General features: G+C 38.2%; 3 protein-coding genes across 8 annotated transcripts; 1 reads left to right on the top strand and 2 right to left on the bottom strand.

Moving 5' to 3' along the window:
• Nucleotides 1–43: 43 nt before the first annotated feature.
• Zasp66 (PDZ_signaling and DUF4749 domain-containing protein Zasp66) lies at nucleotides 44–16,682 on the bottom strand. Of its 4 annotated transcripts, none has more exons than XM_078184301.1 (10): nucleotides 16,574–16,682; nucleotides 16,277–16,438; nucleotides 13,643–13,866; nucleotides 12,545–12,698; nucleotides 3,696–3,851; nucleotides 3,481–3,531; nucleotides 2,795–2,883; nucleotides 712–853; nucleotides 609–644; nucleotides 44–331 (listed from the first exon to the last, which is right to left on the bottom strand). In XM_078184301.1, the coding sequence occupies exons 2-10, from the start codon at nucleotides 16,388–16,390 to the stop codon at nucleotides 239–241; spliced, it is 1,059 nt and encodes a 352-aa protein (XP_078040427.1). In that variant the 5' UTR covers nucleotides 16,391–16,438; nucleotides 16,574–16,682; the 3' UTR covers nucleotides 44–238. The 4 variants fall into 4 exon arrangements, with proteins under 4 accessions (XP_078040427.1, XP_078040426.1, XP_078040425.1 ...); XM_078184300.1 differs by having other exon boundaries at nucleotides 16,277–16,491; nucleotides 16,574–16,678; XM_078184299.1 differs by having other exon boundaries at nucleotides 16,277–16,681.
• Nucleotides 16,683–17,498: 816 nt separating this feature from the next.
• On the bottom strand, nucleotides 17,499–21,494 carry LOC144471816 (isovaleryl-CoA dehydrogenase, mitochondrial). 3 transcript variants are annotated; one of them, XR_013494337.1, is made up of 11 exons: nucleotides 20,758–21,494; nucleotides 20,290–20,379; nucleotides 19,989–20,210; nucleotides 19,575–19,902; nucleotides 19,406–19,499; nucleotides 19,151–19,241; nucleotides 18,915–19,083; nucleotides 18,731–18,847; nucleotides 17,783–17,963; nucleotides 17,618–17,681; nucleotides 17,499–17,530 (listed from the first exon to the last, which is right to left on the bottom strand). XR_013494337.1 is itself a non-coding variant. In XM_078184296.1 (9 exons), exons 1-9 carry the CDS (start codon nucleotides 20,896–20,898, stop codon nucleotides 17,934–17,936), a joined length of 1,305 nt encoding a protein of 434 aa, XP_078040422.1. In that variant the 5' UTR covers nucleotides 20,899–21,494; the 3' UTR covers nucleotides 17,789–17,933. The 3 variants fall into 3 exon arrangements, 2 of the variants coding, with proteins under 2 accessions (XP_078040422.1, XP_078040423.1); XM_078184296.1 differs by lacking the exons at nucleotides 17,499–17,530; nucleotides 17,618–17,681 and having other exon boundaries at nucleotides 17,789–17,986; XM_078184297.1 differs by lacking the exons at nucleotides 17,499–17,530; nucleotides 17,618–17,681; nucleotides 17,783–17,963 and having other exon boundaries at nucleotides 18,377–18,847.
• Nucleotides 21,495–21,815: 321 nt separating this feature from the next.
• Nucleotides 21,816–26,203, top strand: Rpiii128 (RNA polymerase III subunit RpIII128). The gene is made up of 13 exons (XM_078182978.1): nucleotides 21,816–22,004; nucleotides 22,080–22,234; nucleotides 22,302–22,478; nucleotides 22,538–22,829; nucleotides 22,929–23,086; nucleotides 23,143–23,248; nucleotides 23,319–23,504; nucleotides 23,576–23,689; nucleotides 23,762–24,973; nucleotides 25,038–25,284; nucleotides 25,349–25,513; nucleotides 25,604–25,734; nucleotides 25,808–26,203. The coding sequence occupies exons 1-13, from the start codon at nucleotides 21,927–21,929 to the stop codon at nucleotides 26,189–26,191; spliced, it is 3,405 nt and encodes a 1,134-aa protein (XP_078039104.1). The 5' UTR covers nucleotides 21,816–21,926; the 3' UTR covers nucleotides 26,192–26,203.
• Nucleotides 26,204–26,220: the final 17 nt, after the last annotated feature.

Raw genomic sequence — 26,220 nt, 5'->3', positions numbered from 1 at the left:
TGCTGTTCAAGGAAAACCAATTTAAGGAAACATCAAGAGAGAAGAGCTTGCAAATGTATTTACTAACTCTCATTTTATCATTTCGATTATACTAAATTGCTGGTCGGTAGTCAACAATCTTATTAACGTATATTGCATCATACAATAAATAAAATATTTATACGGACAAATATATAATATATATATATTTGCGTATTATAAATAAGATATATTTATAGGATCAGTTCGAGGGTGATAATTAATAATCAGTTTGTCCAAGCACACTGTACATAATCCTCTTGAAGCTGTTACTCTGGTGGATCTTCTCGCCATCATCTTCGAGGACAGTTACCTGCAACAAGAATGCAAGTATTACATAAACTCCATATATTCATTTTTGTCATAAATGCGTAAAATTCACCCACTACTTACAAGTTAACTGTCAACATTTTATGTAAGATCAATCTTTTCTGAAGCTACTCAAGTAAATCACTTTGTACTTAATTTTTAATGAACACTCAATCAATTCTTTCAACGATCATATTCACGACTCTGCCAGAATTGGTTTAACATAAATCGAATAAGCTAGGGCTTTTGTAAATAATGTACGGTAAACATTTTATACTCACGTAAGGCGCGGGACTCTTCGGCCGAGCATACTGCACCTGAAATCATTATTTTATGTTATCAAAAAGGATCTGCTCCATTTTACGATAATAATAGGAAACGTACCCTGTTTTGATAAACCTTTTGTGGGGAAAAAACACCAGTGCGCGCCGGTGGTTTCACTTCCTGCACTGTGTCTTCACCTTCCTCTTGCAGTGCCTTGTAGGCCTCGCTCTTGCTCGGATCGTACTTCATCGGTTTCTTCTGTCTGTATTGTTGTATCGCATGTGCACACATGCCATTTTTAATCGATTTACTTGTTTGTTCATGTTACTTTGTTTTGTGATGATTCTGTGAAATCGGTTAGCAGCAGCCATAGGGTGTTATATCGCCAAGACCGTTGGTTCGAGAAAGAAAGAGAGCCGTTGCCCATTACTCTAAATTCCGAGCATTACTTCCCGTGAATCGTTAATCCATTTTCCTTTCTCATGTTCAACCTTAAAGCTCATCCTCGCGGGACTGTGTTTTCAATGAAATGCAAGAGACAGATCTAACACATGTACTCCACACATATTTTGTTTTCAATTGTCCATGATAAAAGGGTGGAGACAAGTCCCAGGGATTTTGTAAACTAATAAATTTACTTTAGCAAAATAGGATTGGATATCCTGTTTTAGTTATTGAAACTATAACATTTAAAATAAAAATGTGTGCTAAATATTTGGATTTAGGGACCTAGTTTTCTTAAAAATTTAGATTTACTTGAGTTACCAAGTAGGCTTGATCATCCTCTTTTAACAGTTTAGGGTATTAAAAGAAAAATTTGTGTAAAATATTTGAACATAAGTGTACTGTTTCCTATTCGTTCGACACGAATCGTCAAAAATAAGGAATACGTGTCAAGTAATTTGTCAAAATGATTTTATCAGTACATTTCATCGAGATCCGAATTCGGGGTACGGTCCATAATTCTCGGGTAGTCGCTAAGCAATGTCGAAATTAGTAAAACGTCTGATATTCACGTAACAGTTTACTACGATTAATGAATTATTGATTATTCTCTATTCTACAGCATGCAATAGTACCAGACTGTTATTTTACAAACTTTCGGCGGGGTTCGTCTCTTAACTATTCTTGCCGGTTCGGGGACCGCCACGCAAACCGGAAGCACACTTCAAAATTCCTAGATACAATCTACAAACGAAAAAAGATAGGACGATCGATCGATGATCGCCGCTGCGAATTAAACGATTATTGTAGAACACGCGAGAAACATTTGAAAAACAGTGTTGAACCCGTTAGAGAATATCAATTGATTAATTATTCGGCTTATTGAATTGAGGCCACACGTTCTTCGAGGAGGCGGCCTGGGCCTGCTCCTTCAAAAGTCTCGCCTGCTCCTGTATTTCTTGTCTCTGTTTCACGAAGGAAAAGTCTATGAAAATGCTGCAAAACAAACAAATTGCACGTCAGTGTGATCCCTTCGCATTAGACATGATCGCTTAACAATTGAATCGCGTAGTCCTGTCGATCCCGGCTGCCTACTGATCCTAGATCAATGATCCACGGCCGAGCAAAGTATCGATCCCGATTGCCGATCGTCAGTATTATTAGTGATCGAGCCATGCGTCGCACAGTTTAACAAATTTTGATTCACAGTCCTTATTATTCAGACCTCCTTGAGAAGCTTCGAACAATTTATTCTAGCGTGTCACTAACATCTATCGTTCTATATGCATAGTATTTCATACTATTTATCGTTCTAAATTAAGCTACATTAATCAATAAATAATTTAATAGTATTAAATAACCATGATCTCTTCCTCTCTAACAAATTATTTTTGTCAAAGCTAGTAGTATAGCACGTTATTGACCAGCCAATCCTATGCAAACGCTGGAATAATCGTAGCAGAAGTACGTCGCTTCTCCATGAAAGAATCTGATCAATAAGTACCGTATAACTCCTCGAAACTCTGATTAAATATTATTCTGTGATTCGTATCGTGCAGCGCTCGTTAGTGAAACGAATTGTCAGAGATTACTGTTTTCGCGTTTTAGAGTTAATTGTCAGATGAGTCGCAGCATTCAGCAAAAGTAAAACCCAGTTTGTATTAATAACTAAATTAACTTGATTATGCTAATGCACGCTCCACGAATGATGCGGTCTCTCCCTTGAGCTCGAAAATTAGGATTGACTATCTGTACTTACGGTATAGCCGACGCTTGGCATTTGATGGTGTCGGCGATATTCTGTTCGGAGTAGAGGCCGATCGGTGAGTTGAATTGCTTGTGGACTACCTGTGAGAATTGATTGAGCGACTCAATGATCGAGGCAATGAATTTGGAGTAGCATAAATGAATTACAATGCCGGAAATGAATGCGACAGTTGCGTATATCGTACTCGACCCGGTAAGTCATATCTTTACCATTAGGAATTCTTTATGCATTCGATACGGTTTCATTTCAGTTTTTCGAAAATTCTTTTTAGCTGTTCATCAATTTACAAATCAAATTAAAATTCTACGTCCCTTTTAACTTGGAAAGCATGTATTTTTTTAATTTAACTTGAAATTCAGAGAGGTTTTACATTTAAGAAACGTTCAAAGTAGATTTTCATTAGAGTAACATTGAATTTTTCCTTCAAATAATGATTATTGGAAATTAGTGAATTACAAAGTTCGATTTATTAAGAAAATCATTAGTAACAAATAGCAGATTTCGTAAGGGTGTAAATAGATGATTCAAAATTCAGTTTCTTATTTGGTATATAAAGAGTTAACGAAAGAAGCGTTATCGATTGGCAAAATAGATGTGATCACAAATTATATTTCATTGTTAGAGCTTGATCATCAGAAGCAGAAGTGAAAGCGACTCTAGAATAAATTGGTCCAAACCTTTGGAACTTCGTTCGGTCCCAAGACACGCTGAAGTACCGTTTCCGCCACCTAGTTGGACGTTTCATGGATAAATATTTGTATTTACGGGTTACTATGTTTACAGGTTACTACAACTGTGTGACGGCAAAGAGCGTTCTTACAAATCAACTATTATATTAACTAAATAATCAAACATTTCCTCTGTTTATTTTTCTTTTTATGACACCACGTACCTTTTGCTTCATAGCAATATCGGGATGAGCCTGTTCGTAATGGTGCGGAGCCGCCCTGATCATGGGATTCGGATGGTGACGCAGATAACACTCTCCAAGGGGAGCATCCTTCTTGACCTTAGCACCTGGCAAGACCAGAGGAGTTGTGCGGTATGGCTAAAAAAATACTGCTATTTAATATAACTACTTGTCATTATTTTTACACGCAGATTTAATCATTTTTAGTAGATATATGTATACTTTCTATACACCGCAAAAATAGCAATTGTGAAACAAACAAATAGTGAATATTATTTTCAAAAAGCAATCGATTCTTATATTATTAAGGTGAAAATGAGGTATTCCGTAAATTATCAGTCAATCGAATATTTTTCATTGAGATTGTATGTAAAGCAACGATTGCATGTAACATCCAAGATCGTGATTGTCCCACGTTTTAATTAAGATATCGACAGCTAGATTAGTTTAATTAACGAACTGCGAACGCCGAAATTATACCGAACGTTCTTGATAGGATAGGTAGGCGTACGGAATGCTCTGCCAGAATGGTGTCAATTACGGGCTAACGGAATCTAAAATAAACTTTAATAGAGGCCATAGTGATCGATGATGCCTCATTAATTCTCGACTACGTTGCGATAATGGAGGCTGGTCTGCATTTATGAATCCGACCGAAAATAAGTCAGTGATAACTCAGACGATATAATATCGGGTTTGCTCTCGGCCCAGTGTTTTTCACGTTCGTTGATCGCGATCAAAAGCGTGCTTTTACGAACACGTACTACTCTATTTAAACTTCGTTTTAACATTACTTTCGCTTTGTTTTCACATTGTCTTAACTTTGCTTCAAGGATGTCATTTCGTATCTCGCCTAGCCTTCACTTACCGCGAACCTCTCGGTATTAAGATCATTTTTACTAAACTTCTGTAGTATTTTTCAAATAGTGTATACATATCCTGTATGTAAAATGAAGTGCATGCATCATTGTTAAAAATGAAATAGATACGTTTTAACCAAAAAATGAAGTACATACAAGATTACTATAAAATAAAATGGGCGCGTTCCGACTAAACATAATTGTTTATATAATTGACTATTACATTTTTGAAGGATTTTATAATTTTATCGGCTGCGCATTAGTTTAAACAGCAGAAACAATTGACCTAAAGAGATGCGAGCCTCATTTTTTGCACGTTCATTTTGTACGATATTAAATTCAGGGGTGTATCCGAACGTGGTAGCGTTTTGCGTAAATAACCGTTGTGGCGAAATGGCAGAAGCTGACGATAATTTTGGCGAGACCGCTACAACCGGAAGCGGCTGCGTCTCGCTCTTGTATATCGCTGGATGGCCGGCGCAAAAACCGTCTAAAATTTCATCGGTTTGGCTCGCGGTTCCGAAAACACAATGAGAGAAAAAGAGAGAGAGAGAGAGAGAGAATAAGCGAAACGCAACGTTACGGATCTAAACGTTTGCCAAGCTTACGACTTCGGTCCATTATGTCAGCTGCCACTGCTGTTCTGCGCGAAATTACGAAATTATTGGAACCGGCGAGACCAACATTGTATTTGCACCTATATTAATTCTACCAAGCGGCGATCGATAATGATCTTCCATTCGAGCGTTGCGGCGCGTTTGTTTTTCGTGACTTTTTGCGGTAACAAAAATGAGAATGTCAACGCTACGTAAAAAGAACACGAACGACCGGGATAAAGTTACTCAGATCGTATTTATAAGACAGGCTCGCGAGAATAGAAGATCTTTCGTCGGATTCGCCATTGATTTTATTTGGAGCGCGGATCTTGGATCTCGTTCGGTTCGATTCGATCCGATGCAACCGTCGATTTTCTGCGAAGCGATCGCGAGGATACCATTACAAATGGGTCAGGAACATTATTTCCACAGGGTGAGCAACAGTGACTCTCTCTCGAAATAGACGAAGGCCCCAACCCGGCAAAAATAACATGTACCCTGTCCGCCATGAAACCTGTTTTATCACGGTAAACGCTTGTCAATATTTCGTCAATCTGGGCCGCTGCCTTTCGACAGTGTTCGTTGATTACTAACCCAGCGCACTGAACAATACATTTCTTCTAAGCCATCTCTACCATGCAATCAATAATAATGAAATAAGAAATTTTAATATATTTTACTTCTTTAGAGCCTTTTGTAGACTTCCTATATGTTTCGCTACACTGAATATGTTGCCGTAAACCTACGGAAATTCCGAAAATTGTGGGAAATAAGAAACTAATAGCATTCATTTTTATTGGAGTTCATTCGACGTAAGACCATTTATATGATACCTATCGAAAGACTCGTTTCAGGTTGAAGTCATACCGTGACAAAATATTCAAAGAAAATGTTTATGTAAAGTATTAGGGAATACGTATTGACGTGGATTGTTCTACGCACCCCGTAGTGGATGCAATAATTTAATGGAGGAAGCTAGCCGATCGCGTCACTCTGTTACAGATATGTCCCCGAACTAAATCGAGTCGCGACGAAACAGCTGTTTCGTCGAGTGTTTACGGCTTGGCTCGAGACGTGGCTCACCGAAACTTGAACTCTAGATTTTCTAGAACTTTTGTATACGCCAAGGTATTTGCGTGCACGAAAACACAATGGGATGGCGTCATTTAGAAAAAATGGAATCCAGATCTGCCGATCTCTTTTGGTCTTCGGCCATTCGAAATGACTACGTTAGTTAAGATTACCAGCAGTTTTACATCTTTTTACTTTGGAAGAATTTCTCAATAGATGTTACAAATGCTCCATTCCATCTGTTTTTCGCAAAACAATGTATGAAAATAGAAATTTACATATAGGTCCACAATCTAGCGATGATACTATTTCTATTTTAATCTTGCACACATTCCAGTTTTTCGTTCTTGACAATGCGACGAGTCCATTCGTCAGGCTTGCAGCTTTGTTTCGAAACGAAGAAATATTTTCATCGCTTTTAAAAACGGTTTGCACTCAAAACCCGAGAAAGTACGTGCTAGACTAGTCCTAGTTATTATTAAGCAGTTTTATTCTTTTGGGAACAAATAAATCGATGGAATCCGGCGAAGGTTCGATCAATAATTCTACGAAATCTATAATTTTCTATAATTGCAGCGCAGGATCGCCCAACAGAACCGAGAGATTTACAAAAATTGGACTCGATCAGTGACTCCCGGGCTCAATTTACGAGGGTTCTTTTTTAACGTGCGCGAAAGAATTCGCCGTCGAATTCGTCGCTTCCGACGCGGAGGGTGTGGGTGTGTGTCGTTGTGTCGACCCTCTTCTGTTTGAGTAACCCAGATCTCGTTCACGAAAATAGAATAAGATACCGATGAACGGTTCGCCGTGGCGTGGTTACGTGCGTTTTATTGCATCGTGTTATTAGTCGGTCGAACCAGTGGCCCTTCTTTCGTCATGACCAGTCCCTCCGTACTATCGCGATTCGCTCGGCCAGCCCCTGTTTGCCTCCGTAATGTCGCCGGGATAGGCATCGAGACCTAGTCCCACATTCGGAGACGGTGTCAAGGTTGGCTCGCGGCATTATTCGGAATCAAGATCATCTCACGTTACGTTCGTAGTTATTCGGACGTCTAATTCAGACTAGGAGAATTCGATTTAGTCACCTGGCGTAAACTCTCGCGAAAATCGACCGATTTTTCTGCCCTACGTGATTTACGGCAACCTCTTTGCAGCTGAGGTCATCGTAGAGCTCATTAATCTCTTGTATAATGAAGTAGAAATCTACATTGTTAGAGAAGTCACATAGTAATATCGTAAATAGATCAATTTTTTGGTAAGTGAAATTTAATAGAATCGTGCTTTCTGTGGACCAAACGTTCGTCGATCATTTTTTGTCAAGTTTCTTGACGCGATAATTCGAAGAAGATTCGATCTCGTTAACGGACACGCTGTCTTTTATAAATCTACTATAGATACAGTTTGATAAAAAAGCGTTCTAACATTTCCTGAAAGTAAGCTATAAATGCCCAGTTTGTACTTTATGGTGAAAAGAAGAAGTAGAATTATTAAAAGTTTGGCAAAAGTGTTAAGTTGTCTGAAATTTCGTGTGCAATTCGTTGAAATCCTTATAAAAGCGAAGAAGTTTCTATGCGCAGCGTCTTGTGCAAGCGTTCCCGGTGTAACCATAATATTAATCGAGTTAGATTGCGCAAGCCGCCCTTGATCTTAACTCCACCAGCAAACTGTGGAACGCATCGGTCTGTAACTTCTCCGAGAAGACCCTGATCTTAACAATCATTTGCAAGGTGTAACTTCTGCAACGCCAATATATCTGAATGATAACTTCACCGTGATCTATTTTCCGCGGGATCAGTCACAATAGCTGTCCACCCCACCCTTAGCCTGCACATGTCATCCTTCCAAAATAATCATGGTGGGGTGGATAGCTATTGTAACCAGTGATCCTCGAGAAATCTCTGTTGAAAAACAAGGTAGAACGTCATGAATCGGTACATATATCGTTGCGCAATCGGCCACAAAAATCATTTCAAAGATGTCTTGACAAGCAACTGTTGAGGGTATTTTAAACGATTAAGGTAGATCACAATTGCCCTTTGTTTCGAAGCTAGAAGACGTCTGCAAAGATCTTAGAAATCTCACAAGCTTTTAGAACCTGGTCGCACTAGGTTTAAACAATAAACGAACGGAGAAGCAGGATCCTAGTTGGAGAACATTTCGAAACAGATTTTGACGAATCGACGATCACTGATCAAAGCAGTCGTACCCAGTAGACGGCAGCCTCTTCTTCCTTGGGGTGATGGTCGATAGTTTGACGATAAACGGTGGTGTAGGCCGGCATCGTTTCCTCAACGAATCTCGAGATCTCTGTATTCCTGCGGACGTTCGTCCGAGAACCGAGACACCTTTTTCTTACGTAGATCCTTCTCCTACGAATATTCTCTAACGCACTGGCTCGTTGCGCGGGCGGCACTAACTCTGGTCTTTTCCACGCGACTCCTCTCGCGCTCTTTCTTCTCCTCTCCCGTATTACCGACGTATCTCGATCACTCCTACGTTCTTCACCCTCTAGATCGTTCTATACGATCGCTTCGCCCTCGACCGTCCACCTCACCGCTCCTCGGAGCATCGTGTCGCGATCGTGCTGTTTTCCAAGTCTTCCACAGCCGTTGAATATTCTTCCTCTAATCCTTACACGTCAATATTTCTTAAGACCTCCCTTATAGTTTATTAAATCCTCAATGAACTTGTTGCTTTAATTTTAGTAGTCTGGTAACTGGAATCATTTTTTCGTGCACAAGTAATTCATGTTCATCAAAATTGTTCTTTAGATCTTTTTACTACATCGTGCTGCGTTAACAATGTCGAGTGTCGAATAAATGAAATATTTACGAACATAAATCTTCTTTAAACATTGGTTTCGGATATAAAAGAAATAAATAATTCAATGACACAAGTCAGAATTAGAAACAACCTTCGTCAGTAAGTTAATTACTAGATTGTGGTTCAGAATAAAATTTTCCGGATACTATCAATATGTAGACAATATTAAATTATATCAAACTGTATATTTAAAATTTTAAATAACCTTTAACATCTGTTCTCCTTCGATACTTTTATTTTTCGAAATTCGTTGCTTTCATTGATCTCTCTATTGTCATCCTTCCAAAGTCCAACAATTACTCATTGTTCACAGTTCCTTGATCCTTCTGTAACAAACGTTTCTTGATCCACGATCAATGTAGATTGTGATGAACATTGTCTCTGCCTGCTCTGTGCTACTTGAATCTTAAATCCTTGAATCTTAAACAAATCGTTGTTCAAAAATTTCTATTGCGATGTCACATTCGTTAACTATTGTCCAAACATATCGTCGACGAAGCTCGGGAAAGTTGCTTAGCAACTCCTTCCATCGTAAATATCCTTTCAATCTAAATGTTGTTAAGTTGTTCTCCCGTCGAGAATGGTTCCCTTGGCACCGCCCTTGATAAAAGGTTGAATCATCTGCATACTCCCTGTTAGAGGGCATTACCCATAGTATTATCGCTCAAGATGCTCAGGAGATTTATGTTACAAGCTACTTGTTCCGCAGTGAATGTAACGCACGATCCAAGAGTTGCTAGTTTAGTGCCGCGTGAAGAGTGTTTCCCCTGGCAGCAACCCTTCCCATACTAAAGTCAAGGTCAATATCGTTCGTATGAATGAAAAATGATTACTATAGTCTACGTCCGCTAAACCAGCCCGATCTTCAAATTGCGTTCCATAAAATCTCAAAAATTCTTGAGAAAGAATCCCAGAAATCTAAAAATTCAACACAATTAATTCAGAATAATGACATTTACACGAGTTCACAGAGTTCAAAGACCACCGATTGACGCTTTCGATCATGCTAAACGAAAGTACACTATGTACTATGAAGTGTCACTATGAAGTTACGATCTCTTTTTCATAAATTTGCAACGTTGGAAGAGTTTGCAGTCGCAGAAGAGAGTTTCGCGGATGCAGTACCAAGATCGAAAGTTCTTAAAGATCGTCCTGGACCGCGCAGCATTGGATCGTAGCAGTGGTTTCGATGCAGAAGCGATATTTATAGCACGTCGACTGGTTCTACGCGGACTTTCCGGCATCGTGGCGGCCAACAAAAATATATTCGCACTTCGGATGTCCCGCGAACACGAACAACGCGTCTTCGACTTCGAACTTTTCGCAAGATTACGCCATTCTTTCCTCGGCTGTTCCTTGGTCACGAGCCCGAATAATAGAATATATTACACACCATGATTTATTTTCTAGCTTCCTCAAAGTCCAGGCAATCGCAACAGCCAAGAGAGCGGTGCGAAAAGATCTCGATACATTTGTAAATCATCCGGCTGTCATCCAATATTGGCGCAGTAGTTGCACATTCGGGCTAATTTCTCTCGTCAAACTCTTGACATCGAAGGTACATAGTGGCATTCTCTGGCAACTTGACGTGCAAACTGATGAGATTCATCCACTTTGAAATAATGTCTTGGTTCTCCTCTCCCAATGTTATTGCTCATTGTGAGCTTTGCATGATTTTGTCGTTTGGTCGTTGCATGCACAATTGTACATTCGCTTCTCATAGTTGCCGTTCTCCACAACAGAAATCAAATATGAAACCAAGTAGATGATAAAACTGTTTTCATTCAGCTTTCGAATAGTTAATAAATAAGTACAAATATTCGATACGATCTAGAACAAAAATCTTGGCGCACAATTAAAATCTCAAATTTTGTAACTAAATGGGCTTCATTAAAAATTTCAATGTTTCGAAAGAAATGTAATTGCATCCACCATATTATGGTTAGGGAAGAACAGTCTCCGTGAATACGCCAATCGTCTAAACCATCTAAAATTGTTTCAAAATCAGAAGCGCCGCGGACAAATGAATACTGGCGTGGTATGTCAAGTTAATAGCACAGTATCATTTCGCGGCGTAACGATGAACACCTGAGCCGGCCGTAGAGAAGCATCGCGCCCAACAAAAGAACAGTGGAGTACTCCGTGCGACAACCGTGCAAACGGATGGATTTACAACCGGACCGAAAGCTAGACACAGCCGAACAAATAGTTTCCGTCTCTTCAACGAAACGTAGAAACTTGTAACTTAACAACCGTGCCTAAAGCTTGCGGCAGTTGCAATGTAATTGCCCTGGTGTCGAATGATCGTGCCATTTTCGTTATTTTATTGCCATAGGAAATAAATAGACCGCGCAATATGCTTGTAGTATAAATTCCTATTTCAACGAATTTTTTGAACTTGCATGCCCCCATAAGAAGAAGTCAGAATTTATATTTCAATTTTTAAACCCCGTGCCTCACGATTTTTTTCGCAAAATAAAAGTCTGCAGTTTAGTAAAATTTTTATTATACAAATTTTTGGATACTATGCAAGAAGGATCCCCATAAATTACTGCATCTAATGTAATGGAAAAGGATTGTTAAAACAGGAAATTCGTTTGTCCAGAAGGAAAAATGGTATTCCAGTGAATTCAATAAAATTCTGACGAATTGACAAGGGAACAATAAACTATTACGTCGTTAATTTTTAGCAATGTTCGACGTTAAGGAGAGACTATATTTACGGATCAACGAACTCCCCGCGAAGCCTAGGCGAACCAGGCCACGTTTACAAATTCGATTTCGAAAAGTAAATTCTCCGTTCGCTTCCTCGAACCAAGCCATTAATAGAACAAATTGTAGACGTTATTATCGACATGACTCTACTGAACCAATTGATTTGATTATTGAACTATACAAAAATTGTGGTAGAGTTCCTCTTGACTAACCAATCTTAAGGAAATAAAACATGAAAGTTAGTTTCTCTAACTGGAAAGAAAGTATGTTTCTCTTACAGAAGCTGTTTCGGAAAAATTACGAACCCAATTAACCCCTTTCACTACAATGATACTCAATACTTTAGCTACAATGATATTAGCACTTCTCCGTTCTCAATCATTTCCCTAATAGATGGTTTTATTTTTTTGTATGTCTTCATTTCTTTTCATTCTCGGATTATGAGAAATCGCGTCATCGAAGAATCAATTTGGGTTTTTATATAGAAGAGATGAATAACGTTCATATTTAAGATTATCTAAGATCTTTATCTTAATGTGTCTTTTATTGAATTAGAAACTATGAAACGGGCGTCGTAGCTGAACATAGACTAAACGAAAATTCCCGTTTCATAGTTTCCAACCTAATATTATATTTATGTTTCTCTTATGTATCTCTATCTCAAATTTGACACGTTGTTGCGATACAGAGGGTTAAAAGTGTGTAATTTTAAAGACACGGAGTTGTGATTAGAATATTTCGGGAACATTCCTCAGTAATACAGTACCTGCGATAAAGTCACCCTTTCCTGTCGAATCTCATCGAGATGATCATGGGGCACGTATGGTTCCAATGGGGTAGTGGGCCGACTGTATTCGTCGATACCTGGTGGCGGCACTGGACTCTTCGGCAATTGTTCAGGTATCTTTGGTGGTCTTGATCTGCGACGGAACAGTAAAGCATCTTATTAACGGGATAACGCGATAGACACAAGTTCGAAGAATGCTGCGATGTAGATCGACAACCACTTCTCCTGATCGCGGGCCTGTGTTTATGACGCACAGTGCATTTGTTGCATCGCGAACGCACGTGCAGCGCCCGAAAATACAGCCGTGTTTCAAATTAAGTTACGCGTTAGAGGCACACGAAGCTTGCTTTTAGCTAGAAGTTAGGCGAAATCGGTGCGAGAGAATATATCACAAATTATTTCAACTCGATAGCGTGCTAAAGTTTACTGTCAGACAAATCTTTGTTTTAAATTTTTTAAAGCGATGTTTATTAACTATTATGTCAATATTTGAATAGGAAGAAATAGTTATTCCAGCCTGAATATTTTCAGCGAAGAATACAGTGCCTGAACGAAATTGTTCTTTTCTACTTCAGTGTTAACAAAATTTGTATATATCCTATATAACAAAGTCAAAAGTAAGTGGAAATAGTTAGAAGATATCACTATTTTCTGTGTACTTTGGAAAATTTTGCACTGACAAAAACGAGTACTTCTCTGCACGTTAACGTGAAGCTGTCACGACCATTTTATTCACAAAAGTCTATTTTTCCTTCACGTTTTCGATCAAGCAAAAATGCAAGAAAATAATTATGAAAAGAATTATTCAACTGTTCAATAAAAATAACAGTAGAACTTCTTGACAACGTTTAAGTAGAATATTGTCGTGACAGGGGAAGAAGTGGTTGTCGAGAAGATGATTAGAGCTGTTAATGAGGCGCTGCGATTAATGCGATTGGGCATGAAGAATAGGTGGAGGGAGGGTTTAGTATGAAAATTTAATAGTGTTGTCACAGAGCGGCAGTAGCGCGGCGGTTAGCGACACGACAAACAGTGCGCATAATAGAAATATGTAAAGGTGGAGAATGGCTTTCTGACAGACTAGTGACCGCAGCCCTGTTGCCAATGCTCGGCTTGATAATCGGAGGTGACTTGGTAATGTTGATACGAGATGCACTCGACGGCTCAGACCTTTCGACTACAAGCTTTATAGATTCAGAGGTTTGTAGGAGTTTCTGGGCGTCTACATGCCTCACATCTCGCACGTCGTAGTCGTCGATTTTCCTGATCACATCACCCCTCTGGAGCGCCTCGTTCTCCGACTGCGAACAGAATAGTATTCCCTCCGTTAGAGCTCGTGACGTCTCCGCCGTCAATCCTTTGTGAACAAGCTAATAAAACAAAATAAACTGCCTAGGAAAATTAAAGGAACGCTAGGTTATAAAAGATAAATTGTTGATCTTTGAACTTGTGTCGCTTCGAGACAAATATATTGAAATATTTTCTGTAGCTGGGCATGAAAGTAGAGATTCAACGCTATGAAACGAACATAGAACATAGTAAAATTTTTAACCGGAAGTTAAAAAAGTTCAAAGTTTGATTTTTCGATCATAATCATAGTATTCCTTTAATTTTGTTGGACCCTCTGGTTTTTCTGAGACGACTAGAGCAAGTCTTAATGCCTCAAAATATTAGAAATAATACTATGTAGCACTAAATGCACCTAATCTTGGTTTATAGAAATAGTAAGAATGTAAACTTTTTATCACAGAAAATTCTTGTACTGCAAAGTTTAAGTTAACATAATTATTACCTTTCTTCTATTAGTACTTTAATCAGTCTTTGTCGCTTATAATAAGATTTTTTTATAAAATATTGAAGAATATAAAAATACAGAAAGTATGTATAATTGGCTTGCAAATAATATAGCAATTGATACGCAACAGCAAACGCGGTGATTTCAATTTACCTTTGCGAGAATCACGCTCGCAAATACACGTGTCATATGTCATATCAAAAACATTCTTGCATTTTGAAATGGAAGAAAATGTTTCAATACATTCAGTTAATTTTCGACTGATTACGTGTGATTGTTGGAACACTCTGTAACTTACGCAAACTACATTCTAATTTAATGGGACAAGTCTTGGAAACACACGAGCCTGAATAACGTCGACTATTTCACTCGAATTCGTACTCGCAGAAAACAAACAGTTGAAGGGGGATTAGAAAAAGGCGAGGACTGATAGATGCGGTAATACACGATTATGCGTTAACGATCAACAGCTTCTGGATCAGTTCCAAACGTGTTTATGGCCCCTCCTTTCTGTCTTCGACGATCGTGCCAAAAAGAATTCAGCCGAGACGATCGTGAAGATCCACGAGATTAGGGCGCACGTGACAGGTGGATGCGAGAAACGTACTACAGAGAACAATACCGACGCCTGTAATTTAATCGTAATCAAAATGCAGTGGTATCAATCAACCAATCGATAATTATCAACCCTTTTCATCGACTAAATCGCGAACGTTTTCTCTATACCATTTATATCCCTTCAATACTTCAACGATTGTATAATGCTTGTTTAATCAATCTTTCTAGCAATGGATTTCGGAAACCTTTTGTAAATTGTTTTGTAAATCAAAAACTAACCAGGGAGTTATTGATAAACTGTTCTTCTATTCTAACAAATTCTCTCGGGGCCATTATTTAAGAGAAGATGATCGAGCATCCTCTAGATGCAGCATCGTCGTTGAAAAGTCTATTAATAGACTTCCGGTAGACAAACTGTTAATTATTGTTCGCCAATAACTCAGCTTCATGTCAAGATATAGATTCATTCAAATAACTTTGCTGTCGCCCCTGAGAATGTCACCACCGCATAGTGTGATATTTTAGCAATCTATCGCGACGAAAATTATTGCCCCAATGGAATATTAATCTTCCTTGGTTTTGTCGGTTGTTCGACTAATGGAAAACATAGTAATAAATCTTTTCAAAATTGTTTAACTCTTGCACATGAAATAAAGAAACAACCTTGCAATAGCAAAGATAGATCTAATCGGAATCGCTGTTTGAATTTCAATCGATTGATGATTCCTGGGAATATCTTGGTAATTCAATCTCTGCTTTGAACTGTAACTAGACCATAAGAATTTATAGCGTGAACTTCTCCTGTACTCGAACCCAGAATCACAATATATCCAGACTATAGCAATTTACGCAGAATAGACGTTCTAACTCAGAATCATGAACAAGGTGAAACTTGCAGAAACGTTCCTGGGACAATAAAAGGTAGACTTCGCTGACTAATTGTACATCTGATGGTACATCTGAATCGCTATCAAAATTTGATACCCGCAGTCCAGAGCAAAAATCGGTCGCACGCGTTTCAAACTGCATCGATGAAAATTCGCAAACGGTGATTAACGATCGAGAGTCTTTAATGTGTCGAATGTTGTGCCATTGGCAGGAGGTGGTCTCCGTTAGAAAATAATCCGGATCCCCTGGTGTTCCGATGTGGATGGTTCGCCGTACATCCAATAATAACTGTACGCAGCAGCAACGCGTGCGAATCGAATGGTCGCGTTACCACATGCACTATCCAGCGAGGTTGCTGCGAAAACGATCGCGATTTAATGATCCGAAAAAATGGAAGCGGGTGACAGAAAATAGAGGGAAGAAGGGTGAGAGAAAAAGAGAGAGATATAGAATGCGGGGGAGGAACTCACGCGGGTGACGACGATCGGTGTGCCCAAATCAGAGCCTCCGGCGATACTTATTCCCCAGGGTCTGTCGGTGTTGGATCTCTTTAGCTTCACGATCAACGTTTGCTTCCTCGTCATGCTCTACTCCTCTCGTCTGTCACAACAAAGCAGCGGGAGCACAGAGATCTAGAGCCCAGAAACCACCCGTCGAAAACACTCGAAAAGAGAACAGGAAAAAACTGAGGAAGAATCGCGAAAAAGAATGAAGAAACGAGAGAAATATGACAATTAGAAGATCGATCGATGGATATTGAAACGCACGACACGAATCGGTCGAAAGACGCAGCTCGGCTTACGCTCCTTGCTGGCAAACGAGAACTACTGGGCTGCGCTCTGCCACTTCATTTTGACAGGCTTTGCTTCAGCGAGCTTAGTTACCCAACTAACCGGCCCGCCGCTTCTGCTATTCTGGCCCCATTTCGAATTGGCATACCGTGTGTGTATTGTTCTGGCCCGACCTGCACTCATTTGTCTGGCATTCGCGGTCTCCCCGAGTAGTTTACTACCTTTAAATTGTGGGACCACCCTAGAAGAGATCGTTGACAGCGTCTCTTAATAATTATCAAACTGATCCCACATACTAAAATGCTTGGATACCCTTCGTTCCCGATGGTTTCGGCGATCGAGAGAAATGTTCAATCCCAACAACCCAGTTTCCTCAGATTACGTATAAGTGCACTGGTATAATTTGAAGTATATAAATTCGGATTACAGAATCCATATATTCAAAAAAAATTAAAGAAAGTTTTTATTTGCAATTGTACTTCAGCGGGAATCAGTGTATAAATTGCATAGTTATATGGGAACATACTGTTTTTTTGCTATATTTTTTTTCTTTGTATTTGCTACTTTAAAAAGCCCTATCTTTGTTGCTCAATAATCTATGACATGCGAACAATTTCTTTTCTTTAAATTACTCATAAATAGGTCCACGATTGAGTATAGGTAGAATTACCCATTGATTGTAGCTACCATCAGTCCTATGATAAAAACTTATCCATAGATAGGATGCTAAGATAATGATACTATTTGCTAGATACTCTTTGATCGTTTAAAGTCTTCTGAATGATGCTGTTTCTCGAGATACAGTGCTTATTAGAAATCAGAGTAAGAGATCAAAGGACGAAGATTGTTTTATGCATCTCATTGTGTTTCTATACCACTCTTCAAGGTTCCTCCTTCACGTTTCCTCAACTTCCAACGTTTGAAGAATATTCTCTAACAGAAACAAGGAAGTGGAAGGGTTGCACAGTTTAGTAAGAAAGTATTAGTTCTTAAAAGGAATCGATCGATCCAAAGACTCACCTGTCCTCCAAAGATCGTCAGGACACGCTCCTACACCGCAGGATCTACAGTTCAAGAGGGACGACTGTAACGTTCAGAGAAGAATCAACGGGGATGAGAGTGACAGGGGGTGAAATCGATCGGTGGAGACGGTTAGGGGGTTCGTTCAAAAGATACTTTACTCACGTAGGTCTCGTAGTAGTTACCAATGGAGAACTTGAGTGCCATCTTTGATCGACGAAGGCGGTCGGCCCTGGGATTGTCCTTTTTTTCGTTCGCGGACGCGCTTTCTCCGAGTGACGTCTGCGAACGATACGGAGAGAGAGGCTCCTCACCCCTAATTCCCGAGCCGATCCAATTCGTCCCGCTGCACCGTGATTAATGAGACTACTTTCAGGTGGAAAGAGAAAGAGGAAAAGAGAGTGGTCGGCCGGCGAGAATGCGAGAAAGAGAGTGCACGTAAGTTTGACTTAAATTAGCAACCTATAGCGCGAAAGGTTAGTCAATCATAGGTCCCGAGACTGGACCGTTCTAGTGACTCATTTATCTCGATTTACACAATCCTAAAGAAAGTATACAAGCACGGTGTGTCGGTCTCTCGGCTTGTCGATTGCCAATACTAATGACCCATTAAATCGCCCATCGATATGCCATTTCGATGATACGGACCGACCGATCGCTAAGAATGGCACCCGCGCACGAAGCACCTCGGAGAAGGAAGTTGGATCGATGTGGGTCGAGTTCTTTGACTTGTTGAGTAATTAAAAAAAAAGTCTCTTTATTCCCGAAATTTGTGACAAAAAGGATTCAGAAATCTAACTCGCTGATAATAAGGCGATGTTTGGGAATTTCCTCCGGAAAAAGTACAGCGTATTCTTTTAAATTCTTCGAGATGCGATTAGCGTTCGTCATGCATTTTAGAAACTAGAAGATACTTTTCTCTTTTAAGAACTGTGAAAACTGTAACTTGGCAAAAAATAATTTGTATTGCTTCGAAAAAAGTAAATTCTTGGAATGTTATTTAATAAGCGTGTTAAATTTTGTGTACTATTCAGTATCTTTCTTTGAAAGAACTCACAAAAATTGCCTTATGATAAACTAAGGAACAATGTTTTTTTTAGGAGTAGTCCTCACTGATAGCTCTGGCAATGACCATTCGTCGGACCTCACTGGTACCAGCACCAATCTCGTATAACTTCGCATCTCTCAGGAGTCTTCCGGTGGGATAATCATTTATATATCCGTTTCCGCCTGAAAAGAAATAAACGGTGTTAGAAGAACCTTTGTAAAGAATTGTGAACCTGTTGAGATAAATTACCAAGTATTTGGAGAGCATTTAGAGCAGCTTCTGTAGCTCTTTCAGAAATAAAGAGTATCGCCGCAGCGCAGTCTTTCCGATTTACGTGTCCTGCATCGCAAGATCTTGCCACAGAATACAAATAGCTCCTACAAGCGCTCAAACTAGTGTACATGTCTGCTATTTTACCCTAAAACAATATTTTATTATAAAATATTGATTTTATATTTTATTTTTTTAGATTGATAATGACTTACCTGAATCAATTGAAACTCTGCAATATATTTACCAAACTGTTTTCTAGTATGTGCGTAATCAAATGCCACGTCACAACAAGCTTGTAAAATTCTAACAGAGAAACATAAATAAATAGATTATCTTAGATAACACTGTTATTTCGCAACAGGCCTTCTATATATGAATAAAAATCTCCTGCATTTAAAAGAAATTCTTGAAGCTCCATTTGACATAGTCGTTCAAAATCCTATTAATAAGCTTGATAAAGATTTTACCCTAAGGGGCCAGCAGCTAATACCAATCGCTCCAAATCAAGTCCACTAAAGAGAACGTAGATTCCTTTATTAACTTCTCCAAGCACATTTTTGGCTGCAATTAACAATCATCTATTTATAGTAACTTGAAAGAGACCCTCTGAATAGTTTACGCTAGTATAAATTTTACCCGGGACTTTACAGTCTTCAAAAATTAGTTCACCGGTGTTAGAACCTCGCATTCCGAGTTTGTCTAATTTCTGGGCAGTGCTAAAACCATGAAAATCTTTCTCCACGATGAAAGCTGTGACTCCGTGTTGGGGTTTATCCGCGTTCGGATTTGTTTTCGCATAAACGATCAGTGTTTCAGCGTCGGGGCCATTCGTAATCCAGAATTTGTTCCCATTTAAAATATAATAGTCTCCCTTTTTTTCCGCTCGTAATTTCATTGAAACAACATCCGATCCCGATCCCGGTTCCGACATTGCCAATGCTCCCATGTGTTCGCCACTGCATAACTATTATATTATCACTACTATTATTACCATTACTATATCATCTATAGTGCTTATTTTTAGAGATATAGTTATGTTCATTTGTTTACCTTCGGCAGGTATTTATGCTTCTGTTCTTCTGTACCGTTTCTGTGAATCTGATTGACGCACAGATTCGAATGCGCGCCATAACTAAGCGCTATAGATCCCGACGCACGGCTCATTTCTTCCATGATAACAACATGATCGAGGTATGTACCACCTGTACCGCCGTATTCAGGTCGCACTGTGATCCCTAACAAACCTAAATCTCCCAGCTTTTTCCAGAACGACTGAAATTCATAAAAATAATTTTCTATAAATTATTCGAATTCAGTTTCGTTCGGAATTATCTTATTAATAGTTAAATACTCTCAGGTTGTGAAAATTGTTTTGTTTGTCGATCTCAGCAGCCTTCGGTGCAAGTTCCTTTTGTACGAAATTGAAAACCAACTGTCGCAGCTGTTACAAAACAATTTTAGTTAAAAATATTATTATTTAAATTTCCTAAAAACAGTCGAGCGATGTAGTGTGTCGAAAAAAATGAATTTGAATTTCGAAATACATATATCGGTTTTCGATAGATTGTTTGAACGATGGCGCCATATCAGTTAATTTCAGTAGTGAAGATTAGCGCACTTACGACAACGTTACGATCAGATGCTTACAACTTACTGTGTACTGACTGTACCGATTGAAAAATTTAAAATGACTTTTCTTCCATTGATATTTAGGTGATATGTTTAATGGATACAACCAGACATTATTTGACTACAGAAACGTTCATTATCTATTGATAACCCTTATACCACGATCTAACATTGTTACAGATTTACTAACCTGTTTCTGTTCATCATTTAGGCCAAAGATATTCTCATCGATCTTGTAATATTGTGAAGAACATCTCACATTGAACTTGTTACTCGATCCAAAGAAATTCCGAAAAAGGAGACCCGAAAATGTCTGCGTACATAGCTTCATATTCAAATTCTGTCCTACGTTTCGCAGTATAATCACTCTACTACGTTCGATTCAACAGTAAATATGATAAGAAATTGTTTCTCGTAAATAACAATATTCAGAGCGGCATTACTAAATGCTTGTCCGTGTTGCGAAACGCTTACATATAACTTCGTATTTCTCATTCCTTATCATTTATCATTAATTCTGTAACATACTCATATATGTATATGTATAATACAATGTCAAGCTTTGTTTTACAAAGTGCCTACATTACTTTTAATTTGATGCAATTTATAATAAAAAAAATGAACTGTTGTATAATCTCTATATTTGAAATACGTATGTATGTATATCTATAAATATTTAAATTTTACATAAACGTTTACTATTGACACAAAGTATATTGTTAATTGATTTAACTTTGTTTAGGTTAATGTTTGAGTTTATTTGCATACATAAATTAACCACATATCTAATTAATTTTTATTTTGCTACTATCATTAAATCCATTATCAAAGTATTTGAAAGAAAATATACGTTCATCCTATTTTTTCTGGATTTATGGTGAATTTGACACAGCATTGACATGAACAATTATTAATCAACTATGTACATACAAAATCGATCGTATTGCAGATACTGTATATACATACGTACATATGTACATACGGTAGTAGGATTTATTCCTGTGCGTTTTTCTTACTCCTTAAGCTGGCGAGGACATCCCCACCATTTTACTGCGCATCCAATCTACAGTAGATTCTGTCTCAGCAGTAAATCGTCAGCCAATGAGTGCAAAGAAAATTTCTATTTGTATCCTTGTTAACGGATCAAGCTGCGGTCTGTAGATGTGCTGGAGTAAGAAGATGTATTACTGTACTTGGGCCATTGTCAACTTGTCTCATGTTTGTATTATTCAATATCTATAGATCACGTTGATGAAAGCCGGACATATAAGAGGTTAGAACGATATGTAAGCAAAACAATTATTTAAATGATTTTAACCTCCATTGTCACTCAACAACATTAGAAGTGTGCACGGTAAAATGGGTGAAATGAAATTCGCTGACTCTGACGGAATCAAATCAGAAAAAAAATATAATAATGTAGTAAAACATATACAAGTAAGATATAGGTTAGAATACTACGATTTTGTACACGAATACTTTTCCGGCAATTATTGAATTATTTGTTTGCAGAATAAATGGAAACTGGTACCTGCTTTTCTGAAAGGGAAAGGCCTTGTAAAGCAACATATAGATTCTTTCAATTATTTTATAAATGTCGAAATAAAAAAGATCGTAAAAGCAAATGAGAAGGTGTTGAGTGATGCTGATCCCCTATTTTATGTAAAGTAGGTATTGAACTGTTTTTATGTCCGCTTACACTATCATACTATTTAATAAGTATTTCTGTAATAGGTATCTAAATGTCCATGTTGGTACACCAGATGTAGAAGAAGGTTTCAATGTGACTCGACCTACAACTCCACACGAATGTCGTTTAAGGGACTTAAATTACTCAGCTCCAATAACTGTAGACATTGAATATATTAGAGGGCATCAGCCAATAATTAGAAATAATTTATTGATTGGAAGGTATAAAGCTTAATTTGTTTGTTATGTTTATTGTGACTATATCCATTGTTGTTTTTTAGAATGCCCATTATGTTAAGAAGCTCAAATTGTGTATTAAATGGAAAGTCCCATTTTGAATTAGCAAAGATGAATGAATGTCCACATGATCCTGGTGGTTATTTTGTAATAAATGGACAGGAAAAAGTTATCCTTATACAAGAACAAATGTTAAGAAATAGAATTATTTTAGAAGAAGATAGCAAAGGCTGTATTATAGCATCGTGTAACAGTTCCACTCATGAAAGGAAAACAAAAACGAATATCGTAGGTAGAGGAGGAAAATATTACATGAGACACAATATTTTTCAGGATGTAAGTAATGATTATAAAAAATTTGATATTTGATGTGTCAACATTAGTTGAAACACCTTATACATAATTTCTAAATATGCACGTATTTTATGTTCCAAGGATATACCAGTGACAATAATATTTAAGGCAATGGGAATTGTCAGTGATCAGGAAATTATGCAACTTATTGGTACAGAGAACGAATTTATGAAGAAATTTGCATCCAGTTTAGAAGAATGTCATACATTAGAAGTATTTGCTCAAAATCAAGCACTTAGGTAATATCCGACTTTAGCGCTGTTATTATTAATACTAATAGCACAAAATGTTTCAGATATCTCAGTAATAAACGAAAACAGAAAAGGTACTCGTTAATCAAATCTAGTGTCACCGACGAAATGAAGGATATATTAGCAACCAATGTTTTATCACATGTTCCTGTTAGTAACGTAAAAGTTATGTTCAGGTAACTTCAATAATAAATAATAACTATGGTATTCTTTGTTATAGGTAATAGATTTTAATTTTAAAGTGAAAGCTACATATATTGCTTTAATGATTCGTAAAGTCATGAAAGCACAATCTGATGGCAAGCTTGTAGATGACAGAGATTATTATGGTAATAAGAGACTGGAACTAGCTGGATCTTTGTTGTCTTTGATGTTTGAAGATCTGTTTAAAAGGTTCAATTGGGAGGTAATGATCTAACAATGATCCTTGAGTACCAAAAATATTCAATTATAAATAATAGCATTATGTTTTTCTAGTTGAAACAAATTGCTGATAAGAACATTCCGAAAATTAAAGCTGCACAATTTGACATTGTAAAACACATGAGACAGGATCAAATTACAAATGGATTAGCTTTTGCCATATCTTCGGTGAGTAAATTATGTTATAACCTAAATATATTTTTAGAGGCCAGTTTATGTGAGAAATCTGTAATCTTGTAGGGTAACTGGACCATTAAACGATTTAGAATGGAACGTCACGGCGTGACTCAAGTGTTATCCAGACTTTCATACATTTCCGCGCTTGGTATGATGACAAGAGTTAACTCGCAATTCGAAAAAACGAGAAAAGTGTCGGGTCCACGATCTTTGCAGCCATCACAATGGGGAATGCTATGCCCTAGTGACACTCCTGAAGGAGAAGGTTGTGGTTTAGTTAAAAATTTGGCACTCATGACACATATTACCACGGAGCTCGACGAAGAGCCAATTGTGAGGTTGGCGTTCAATTTAGGAGTGGAGAACGTTAATATTCTTGGCGGGGAAGAAATCAATAATAAAGGCGTCTACATGGTGTTCTTAAACGGTAACATTTTGGGGATAGTCAAGAATTATCAAAGGCTAGTAAATGTTTTCCGGTTACTCCGCAGAAATGGTCTCATAAATGGCTTCGTTTCGATATACACGCAACATCAGCACAGATGTATCCAGATCAGTTCCGATGGGGGACGGTTATGTAGACCGTACATTATCGTAAAAAATGGGCAACCTCTTATACAAGAGGAATATATCAAATCCCTTGAACACGGTGTACGCAGTTTCGAAGATTTCTTACAAGACGGTTTGATCGAATATTTGGACGTCAATGAAGAAAATGACAGTTCCATTGCATTCAATGAAGCACAAATTAGCTACAGAACAACACACTTAGAAATCGAACCGTTCACGTTGCTCGGCGTTTGTGCCGGATTGGTACCATATCCTCATCACAATCAAAGTCCTCGAAACACGTATCAGTGTGCTATGGGTAAACAGGCTATGGGAACTATTGGTTATAATCAGCGCAATCGTATCGACACATTGATGTACAATTTAGTATATCCCCAAGCACCTATGGTTAAGTCTAGAACAATAGAATTAATCAATTTTGATAAGCTACCTGCTGGACAGAATGCAACAGTAGCTGTTATGTCCTATAGCGGTTATGATATCGAGGACGCTCTCATTTTAAATAAGGCATCTATCGACAGAGGATTCGGGAGGTGTTTGATATATAGGAATGCTAAATGCACCTTGAAAAGATATGCCAATCAAACGTATGACCGTATCATGGGCCCACTACTAGATTCAAACACAAAAAAACCTGTTTGGAGACATGACATTATTGATAGTGATGGAATCGCTGCACCCGGTGAAATGGTGGAGAACAGGAAGGTTCGTATATTAATATTGAGCACGAAATTGTATATTTCAACTCATCCTTTCTTTTTTATTATAGGTAATGGTAAACAAATCATCGCCCTCTGCAAACATTGGTCCAGTAAATTCCGGCAATGTGCAGACACAAACAGAATACAAAGATGTTCCAGCTATTTACAAAGCTCCAGTACCTTCCTACGTTGAAAAGGTGATGATCTCCAGCAATGCGGAAGACGCGTTCTTAATTAAACTATTATTAAGACAAACTCGTAGGCCGGAGATCGGTGACAAATTTAGTAGTCGACATGGACAGAAGGGTGTGACCGGTACGTGATTCAATTTGTAGTTCGTAGTATATATAAATTATCCAATACTTGTAACCCTGCACAGGTCTAATTGTGGAACAAGAAGATATGCCATTTAACGATTACGGTATATGTCCTGATATGATCATGAATCCACATGGTTTCCCTTCTCGTATGACAGTTGGTAAGCTAATAGAATTACTTGCTGGGAAAGCTGGAGTTGTGAAAGGACAGTTCCATTACGGCACAGGTACGTACGTCTATAATCAATTATTTCTTATTAATACTGTCCATTACGCTAATTTGACAGTCTAAATCATTTTTGTGAATTATTATACAGCTTTCGGAGGTTCTAAAGTGGAAGATGTTTGCCAAGAGTTAGTGAATTATGGATACAATTATTTAGGCAAGGACTTCTTTTACTCTGGGATTACAGGAGAACCATTGGAGGCGTATATCTATTCTGGACCTGTGAGTTAATAATATCGTAACATTTCGCTGAGCTTTATATCATTCTCTAAAATAATAATATTTAAAAATACAGGTATATTATCAGAAATTGAAGCACATGGTGCAAGATAAAATGCACGCCCGAGCTCGAGGCCCGAGAGCTGTGTTAACGCGACAGCCAACCGAAGGTCGCGCGAAGGAAGGAGGTTTGCGATTAGGAGAAATGGAACGTGATTGTTTGATTGGATACGGTGCGAGCATGATGCTAATAGAGAGGCTTATGATATCAAGTGATGCATTTGATGTGGACGTATGCAACAAGTGTGGCCTTATGGCATATAGTGGCTGGTGCCACAGTTGTCGCTCCAGTTCATGTGTCTCTACGATCTCTATGCCTTATGCCTGCAAACTGCTCTTCCAAGAACTGCAGTCAATGAACATCGTACCTCGCTTGACATTAAAAAATTACTGCGAGTAACTTTTACCCATATATGTAAATATATTTTT

Source organism: Augochlora pura, chromosome 6 (genome assembly GCF_028453695.1).
Source record: "Augochlora pura isolate Apur16 chromosome 6, APUR_v2.2.1, whole genome shotgun sequence".
Taxonomy (NCBI): Eukaryota; Metazoa; Arthropoda; class Insecta; order Hymenoptera; family Halictidae; genus Augochlora; species Augochlora pura.
Note: the sequence above shows the minus strand (reverse complement) of the source record. Positions and strands in the feature narration are given on the sequence as shown.

Bases quoted from the DNA above. Each gene is read 5' to 3' on its own strand.
- LOC144471816 (XM_078184296.1), bottom strand. From the start codon at position 20,898: ATGAAGCTATGTACGCAGACATTTTCGGGTCTCCTTTTTCGGAATTTC. The intron at 19,242-19,405 runs GTAAAATCTTTA...TTTCTCTGTTAG, and splicing joins TTAGCTGCTGGCCCCTTAGG to AATTTTACAAGCTTGTTGTG. The intron at 18,848-18,914 runs GTAATTTATCTC...ATTTCTTTTCAG, and splicing joins AAATGCTCTCCAAATACTTG to GCGGAAACGGATATATAAAT.
- Zasp66 (XM_078184301.1), bottom strand. From the start codon at position 16,390: ATGACGAGGAAGCAAACGTTGATCGTGAAGCTAAAGAGATCCAACACC. The intron at 3,532-3,695 runs GTACGTGGTGTC...ACGTCCAACTAG, and splicing joins ATATTGCTATGAAGCAAAAG to GTGGCGGAAACGGTACTTCA. The intron at 645-711 runs GTACGTTTCCTA...TAATGATTTCAG, and splicing joins AAAAGGTTTATCAAAACAGG to GTGCAGTATGCTCGGCCGAA.
- Rpiii128 (XM_078182978.1), top strand. From the start codon at position 21,927: ATGGGTGAAATGAAATTCGCTGACTCTGACGGAATCAAATCAGAAAAA. The intron at 25,285-25,348 runs GTACGTGATTCA...AACCCTGCACAG, and splicing joins TGGACAGAAGGGTGTGACCG to GTCTAATTGTGGAACAAGAA. The intron at 25,514-25,603 runs GTACGTACGTCT...ATTATTATACAG, and splicing joins ACAGTTCCATTACGGCACAG to CTTTCGGAGGTTCTAAAGTG.